Below are 8383 nucleotides of genomic sequence, written 5' to 3'. Positions count from 1 at the left end.
TATATATATATATATATATATATATATATATATATATATTATATATTTTTTTAGGGGTGTAACGGTTCAAATTACTCACGGTTCGGTTTGTGTCACGGTGGTTTCAGTACAGTTCAGTATATGGTATGTTTAGGGGAAAAAAAGACTACACTGTCAAATAAAAATAAAGAAAATAAGAAAAAATAATCAAACTCCAAGCAACAGCACAAATAAATACAATAGAGCAAAGATATAAATAAAATAAACAGTGCTTTTCAGGTAATTTAGGTAGGTCTAACATTAGTTTTTAGGTACAGAAATTGAATAAAGTAATCAAATGTAAAATACATTGCATATTTGACTATAAATTAAAGATTAATCCTTATTAAACTTACAAAAGAGCCGTCAGTCAAGAGCAGTGAGTGATTTCCTTGTCTTTTGTTATTTGATTAACATTAAAAACTTTGACAATGCACGGATCTAGTACACTGATACTGTACGTTCAACCGACTATGTCTGCTGGGATGCTCTTCAAGAGAGGCATGTTGACATAATTTTTGAGTGAATTTGTCCATTGAAGCACAAGACTTGAAAGAGAACTTATTTGCGCACTCTCTGAGACGCGGGTTTGGATGAGCACGCACACAATTCTTCTCACTGTGCGCACGAGTTCTCATTCGCATCTGGCTCTTGAATGTTTAAACTGGCAAGGCTTGAATGCGTTTAGTTTAAACACAGATAGCAACATGTGCTGATCAGGTCTCACCTATCAACACCCGGGTGATGACGGCATAAATGACTGGTCATATTCCAGCATACGGCACTCGCATTGAACAACGTTTACAAAGAGTGACAGGTTTGTCCACGTTTCTTCTTTTGTTCATCGCTGTTGTTGTATTGTATTGGGAAGCCAGAATGCGTATCCATCGACAGAAACATACATTAGCTGAACTCTCTCTGTTTTATGTGTTATTTTAAAAAAGCCATATTACAGATGCGTGGTCAGATTTAAGTTGAACCGCGGTGCAAGTGCGTGCCGAACTGTGGGTGGAGAACGGTATGGTTTGATTTTTTTTTTACCGTTACCCCTAACATACACACACACGTGTGTATATATATATATATATAATTTCTACTAGTAATAATTAATTTTAAACTAATTTGAATAATTATAACCATAGTCATACATTTTTACTAATCATTTTACTAGTCCAAATTGAATTGCTGATATCTTTGATATAATTACAGATGTCAACATATTTATTTGTATTAGTAAATATAAATAATATCAAATTTACATTGTAGAAACCTGCTGTATGAAGAATTACTAGTCAAAATTGCATTACAGATATCTAAAATACGGGTTTTGACTAGTCAAAATTGAATGTTTTAGTTATCTGTAAGGCAGTTTTGACTTGTAATAATTTAATGGCAGGTATCTTAAATGTAATTTTGTCTAAAATATTTATTTTTACTATCTGTAATTCTATTCACAATATCTGCAAATTAATTTGGAATAGTAAAACGCAGTTCTACTAGTGAAAATTTAATTGACTAGTAAAAAAAAAACTGCAGATACCTTTTGTTCTTAGTAGATCAAATTGCATTATAACTAAGAAAATGATATATTGTAATTTCTTGTCAAAATTGAATTCCAGCTAGTAACACTGCATGATTAATAGGTAAATTAAAAGATAAATTGGTTTGCTATAAAATATGAGAGAGGGCAAAGTTTGCTTTTTTTGTAGTAGTTATGTCAACTGGTTTCATCTGCGTTCATTTTGGTCCTCTTAATATACAGAGCGGTAACCAGGTGACCTTGCAGACTATTGCGCTGGAGGACACGTCTATAAAGATTGGGCCGGCACGCAAGAGGAGCTGTAAAGGAAAGATGGCCCGCCGCAGTAAGAGGAGCAAATGGAAGGACAGTCAGGACCGGTCAGGAGAACTCTTGTTTTTAAGCTCTCATATTATTTTAAATGGACAATGCTATATATAATACCTCTGTATAGATAATACAATTTAATGAATACAAATTAGATGCACATATAATTGCTTAAATTTAATTCACATTGAATTCACATTGAAAACATCAGTGTTTACTCAGCAGAAATTATTTAATATCCTTTGACAGCTTAGCTGGCTGATATATTGGATAAGTGAATGGCATTCATTTTGTCACTTGCAAGAGATCCATCATCAGGGTTGGGAAGATTACTTTTAAAATGTATTTCCTTACAGATTACAAAATACATACTAGAAGTAATTTGTAAGGTATTTCGTTAGATGACTTATTTTTTGTTGTCTTTTGTTAACCACCTCTATATAAAAATGGGTGGCATGGATGCATTTAAAACAATTATGAATGTATAAATAATGTTATGAGATTAATGTTTTAAATATAAAATTTTGAACAGAAATATGAAATGATGTGGGGAAAATAAATGTTTAAATATGAAACTAAAACCGCCAGTAGGTGGTGACAAATCACTGTCTTAATGAAAGTCATGGAATCATTCGATTCGTTCAAAAGGACTGATTCATTCAGGAATTAAGCAAGTGATTTTATGAATGTAAGTGAATCATTCTCTCAGCTAATTCGTTCAAAACGCGGCTTTATTCAGGAACCAAACGTTGTTCACATACGCGCAACTCTTCTGATGTGGATTTATTTTGAAGGCAGTGGTTATTTGCATTAAGTGCAAATAGCCATAGATTCTCTTTACACTATGCAAAAAAAATTTGTATTTTCTTTACAGTAAGTGATAATAATAAGATGCTATTAATATTAGTGGCAGTTATGTGATGGAAAAAGAGAGAAGAATGGGAGTTGAATGAGTTCGGCAAAAGGCAGATTCGAACTCTGGTCGATTGCGTCAAAACTGATCATCTTCTCCCTACACCACTACTGCTGATATTAAATAGGCATCATTTTTAATTGTCAATCAACCAGATTTGCTCTTACACTGTGTCAATGCTGGACGCGAGCGGCACGGCATGACACTACAAAATACAATAGAACCCATAATAATCAGTGATGCTGTCTACACTGGATCGACAAATTCCCAACAGTAAACTAATGCCTTGTTCTATTTATGATGTACTGACACAAAGTTCAAATGATTTGCAACGGTTGCTTTGTCGTGTCCAGTGTAGACAGACTTTAGCTGTTGCAGCGCAATATGTAGACACGGTGTTAGTGTAAATATACATTCGGTGTATGGAACCATTTTTGTTGGTGCTATAGAGCAAATCAGTCACTTAATATTAACTTCTTATTTTTGAATTGCATAAAATCAGCATCACATTTGCAATTGTGCTAATATTTGGGTAGACGGCACTCTTCTTCCTCAATCGATATTGCTTAACTATACCATATGTTGTAAATATAGAAAAGCAAGAACTCATAGAGACAAACCTCACTGGCACTGCGTGAGAACAGCGTCTGCACTCTGTCTACAGGTTGCTAAATGAACAGGCTGCACAAGTTTTTTTTTTTTTTTTCCAAGAATCACCAGTTGCCTCATTGGTTAAAATTTCCAAACATTTTACATTAATATTAAATTAAATAAATGACATAAAAATTCAAAGTAATCACTTTGGTAATCTAAAATATAACTGTATATAAAACTGTCATTTAATTACCACCCATTTAAAATGTAACTATAACAAAATACAGTTATTCATATTTTGTATTTTAAATACATAACGATGTTACATGTATTTCGTTACTGCCCAACCCTGTCCATCATTGATGTTTTCCGTTAACCTGAATAATGTCTGGTGTTCACCCAGGAGGCGCAGCATGCTGAAGAAGCTGTCCAAACAGAGCACCGTCATGCACAGCAGCCGCAGTTTCTCCTCCGGCCTGCATCACTCTGTGTCCTCCAGCGAGAGTCTGCCAGGCTCTCCCACCCACAGCCTTTCCTCTGGACCCACAACACCCTGCCGGAGCCCCGTTCCCGACCACACCACTGGTATGACCTGACTTTAACACATGAAAAATGAAAGACTATTTAAAAAATAAAAAAACTTGTTATTTTATAATTAAAACTATTTCTCTTTATATTGTAAAATGAAGAAATGTTTTGCACTATTTCTAGTTCACTTATTCTATTAGAAAATGCCAGAAAGTTTGTTGAATATATCGTTCATAGTTTATATTGTTACAAATTGTCATAAAACATTGCCATTCGTTCAGATGCCAGCCTGCCCCAGAACGCCTCTCCATGCTCCAGCTCTCCGAGTTCACCGGCAGTCCAGATGCGGCCCAGCTCTCTCCACGGCCTCGGCTCTAAACTTAGCAACCAGCGTTACACTAAAGTGGGGAGACGGAAGTCCACCAGCAGTATCCCGCCCTCGCCTCTTGCCTGCACCTCCTCACCACAGGCCCTGTCCCCTCAGCGCTCCCCCTCTCCCTTACCCAGCATCTCTAAAACCCTCCACTCCTTCCACGGCAAGACCCTCTCACCCCCCACCATCATTCGGCACGTGGTCCGACCCCGGAGTGCGGAACCTCCACGTTCCCCTCTGCTGAAGAGAGTCCAGTCTGCGGAGAAACTCTCGGGGGCTTTGTTTGCGGACAAAAAGCCCCACGCAGCCCGCAGACACACGCTGGAGGTCCCGCACTGCGAGGTGGACGTCCCGGGAGAGGCCGAGGCCGAAGGGGCCTGTGGTGTGACATACACGGCGGATCACAGCAGGCTGGGTGGGTATCTATGCGCCCAGAGATTGAGGGACTGGCCCGGCGAGCGCATGGAGCAGATCGTCGTAATGCGCAAGCTGAATCTCTCCGAACGTCGAGATTCCTTCAAGAAACAAGAAGCCGTGCAGGAAGTGAGCTTTGACGAGCCGGATGACAGGGCTCCTCAGATACCGGCTCAGTCGGAGGAGGAGTGCATGGCGAGGAGGAATCCGCTGGTTCCCCAGATCGCCGTGCAGGGATCAGAGAGCGAGGAAGCGGACGACTGGAGGCTTTGCTCGGATGAAGAAGAGGAAGAGGCTGAGGAAAACGTGTCTCAGAATCAGGGTGAACCTCGGGCCGACAAAGACGGCTGCACACGAAGCCGCAGAGACAGCGAAGCCGGAAAAGCATCAGAGTCCAGAAAAAAGCAAACTGAAGGAGAGATAAACGACTGAAGACTGTTACATATCCGAAGGCTTCTCAACCCAACCGCTGAGATGTTTGTTGCCACGCAGAATTCAAACAATTACCAAGTGGAGTATTTTATTAGCGTATAAATGGAAGTAAGCTAGTCTTATGCAGGGAATATTTATGCTTTTTTATATATAATTTACACTGGAGATGTACTGTTGGCCAAAAAGAGAACTTAATGGTTGCTAGTACATTTTTCTCACCTTCTGTGAACCTGTTGAGGGAAATTGAATGACTTGATTTTTCTATGAAAATGTGCCAATGCTTCGAATTCATTTCATCCTCCAAGAGCTTTTCATTTTTGCACCGACTTTGTGTGCGATGTTAAAAGCTACAAGTTCAAATGATATTTGAATGGAATTGTCATGTGGCCCATTTCATGTATTATTTCACAACCTCAAAGAGTTTCCAGAGTGTTTGAAATGATACGTGCGAAGGGAAAAAAAAAAAAGACTCCCTTTGTGCTGAACATTTGGACTTCAACTGTGGAAACCCCAGAAGTAACTTGACATGTCGTACATGTTGGTCAGTGTGTCCAAAAAACAGTATTCATGCATCAAACCAAATAGATCAGTTTTACAGATTTTATTTTTTATTTTTATTTTTTTCTTCTTTGTTTTTAAAGATGAATTTAGATTTAAAATATTTTAAATTAAAGGGATAGTTCACCAAAAAATGAAAATTCTGTCTTTTACTCTCCCTCAAGAATTTCTTGAAGAAGGTCCCCATTGACTTCCATAGTTTTTTGTTTGTTTGTTTGTTTGTTTTTGCATAATGATGCAATGGAGGCCAATGGGGACCAACAACTGTTTGGTTACCTGGATTCTTCAAAATATCATCTTTTTATGTTCAACAGAAGAAAGGTTTGAAACGACATGAGGGTGAGTAAATGACAGAATTTAAATTGTTAGGTATAGTGTCCCTTCAAATCCCTTCCCTGACACTCTGTGCTTCGTAATTAAGATAAAATTACTTTTTTTTTTCTCTTTTTTTTTATAAAATGGGTTCTTTTAACATCCAAAATCCAATCGTTATCCATTCAATTCTAAAGTATATTTTCACAGAGTTCCCACAATAATTTTTTGCATGTCTTTAATTTTCCTTAAATCTTCCCGTACAATTTTTTTTTTTTTCCCCCACGCAGCTTTGCATGTTCAACTTAAACTGTCAAATGTTCACAGGTGCTAAGATTGAACGGGCTCACGGACACCTCTGAAATATTCTAAGAAACCGTAAAGCATACAGTCACACACCTCATGCTAACTGGAACTCATTCACGTGTGCACAGATCACTGCATAACAAAGCACGTTATCACGAGTTTTCCATGGACCGTTGGTCTGTCGGGAGTCCTCACAAGCTTTTGTACTTGGAATAATGTTTACATTTTTATATATATTTGGATTTCTACTGTGCAAAGGGATCTGTATGGCTTGTTTTGAACTTGATTACGAATGTGTGCAGAACTGAAGTCAGTGGGTGGAGGCTTGAGCTAGATTATGGTTTTAAAGTTCGGTGTGATGTCATTGTTAATAGGCAGATCTCGCCAATGGTTGCACACGTCAGACTGGATGTTTTTGTGTTCATATGCATGACTCTCTTCCAAAACGCTTTTTCTAAGTTGAATGTCATTATTTGAATCTAATGGGACAGTGTTTTTATTGCATGAAGGTGCAACAGTCATTTGGATGTTGTCAGTCAGTCAGGACAGCACATGTCTGACAAGTTGAACATTTCAGTTATATTTTTGAAGTTTATTGTTAATTGTGACCTCTGTAACTTTTTTGCATCAGGCTACTGAAATCGTAAGCACTCTGTATAAGACAAATTTGTGTCAATTTTAATAGGCTGTATTTTCCGCCTGTCAGCCGACCGATTGCATGCTGCATGAATACACTGTACACTTTGGCATGGCGTCCTCAGTGCAATATGTTCAATGGTCAAGTATAGCCAAGCCTTTGAATTACAGTAATGTTATTAAAATATTCATGTTATGCAGACCCTGTTGTGACATTTTATCCCTCTGTGATCACAGACTTTAGTGGATGAAGTGTTTGTTGTGTGGATCGTGTTCAGATGAGACGCCGGGTCACTATCTGCCCTTACATTCACACTAGAGCTTAACAGTACTGGAAATGCATCATCTATATATCCTGATGTGCTGATGGTTTCTTCCATTTTTCCAGAATTGTCAAGAATTCTTGATTATTGGTATGTGTTTGTAAAACAAACAAAAAAAAAATACTTTTTACAAATATTTTTTAATGTTATAACTGTTTGTCTGATGTTTTGTAATAAATCATTCACTGGTTAAGAGGGAAATATCACTGACTTGTTTTTCTTTTAAAAAGTGTTTTATATATATGAGCAATATCAAATAAAATAGTATTTGGAGACTGAAATTAGGTTATTTTTACTTTCAACAACAGTTTGTAAGACGCAACCAACAAATGCAGTGAGCAGTGCTGTCATCGGAAATCACCCTTAACAGATGAAAGGATAGTACGACAAAGATATCGCTTTCCTCAGCAAACATTAAAACTAATGTTTTATTGTGAATATGAGATTGAGCTGAAGAATGAATGCTGTATCAGATGCAGGTCATCACACTCGCTCAGTCCATCTCTCATAATACTTTTCACTACGAAGAAGCAACTCGACGTTCTTTCGTTGCTAATTCTAAAGTGACGTTTTCGAATTCGTAACTGGTGTTTGGGGTCATCTGTTAGGGGTCGTTCACACCCAACGGGTCTCGCGTTCTTGAAAAAAAAAAATGCGTTCTGTGTGAACCCACCATTAACTTGGTCTGGGAAGTAGTTCCGCACAAGTGTTTTTTTTTTTTTTTTAAGGCACTCCGTTGTTTTTTCTTATTCATTTACACACTTGTGCTGCCAAACTGTTGTATAAAGACAATATCACTCTCATGGCCGTGCGATATGGCTCTGTATAAGCATGGCTGTGATTACACTTGGCCTGTGGCTGATGAGCGATATCATTTCACTCTGTTCATTGTTGCCTATCGATGATGTAATATCCGTGCTATCGGTTTCCGCTTGTAGAAAATATGGCAACACACGTGGACAAAAATGCTGCTGTACAGTTAAACTAAATCCATTACGACTGTCGCAGATAAAGTGAAAATGAAATGAAAAGTGTTGACTGCAGCATTAAAGGGTTAGTTCACCCAAAAATGAAAATTAGCCCATAAATTACTCTCCCTCAAGCCATCCTAGGTGTATATGACTTTCTTC

The 8383-nt window shown here is 37.8% G+C and overlaps 1 protein-coding gene across 2 annotated transcripts in view; it reads left to right on the top strand.

The window, feature by feature from the left end:
* LOC107723058 (microtubule-associated serine/threonine-protein kinase 3-like) overlaps positions 1-5911 on the top strand; it is a 37573-nt gene extending 31662 nt beyond the window's left edge. For both annotated transcript variants that reach the window (XM_016531560.1, XM_016531559.1), the window contains 3 exons: positions 1781-1917; positions 3775-3956; positions 4181-5911. In XM_016531560.1, the coding sequence (XP_016387046.1) occupies positions 1781-1917; positions 3775-3956; positions 4181-5118 (1257 nt within the window). In that variant the 3' untranslated portion in view covers positions 5119-5911. The remainder of the gene's footprint in view (positions 1-1780; positions 1918-3774; positions 3957-4180) is intronic.
* The last annotated feature ends 2472 nt before the right edge of the window (positions 5912-8383 follow it).

Source organism: Sinocyclocheilus rhinocerous, unplaced genomic scaffold (assembly GCF_001515625.1).
Source record: "Sinocyclocheilus rhinocerous isolate Xijiao unplaced genomic scaffold, SAMN03320098_v1.1 scaffold2469, whole genome shotgun sequence".
Classification (NCBI taxonomy): domain Eukaryota; kingdom Metazoa; phylum Chordata; class Actinopteri; order Cypriniformes; family Cyprinidae; genus Sinocyclocheilus; species Sinocyclocheilus rhinocerous.
This window is presented reverse-complemented; position numbering and strand designations above follow the sequence as displayed.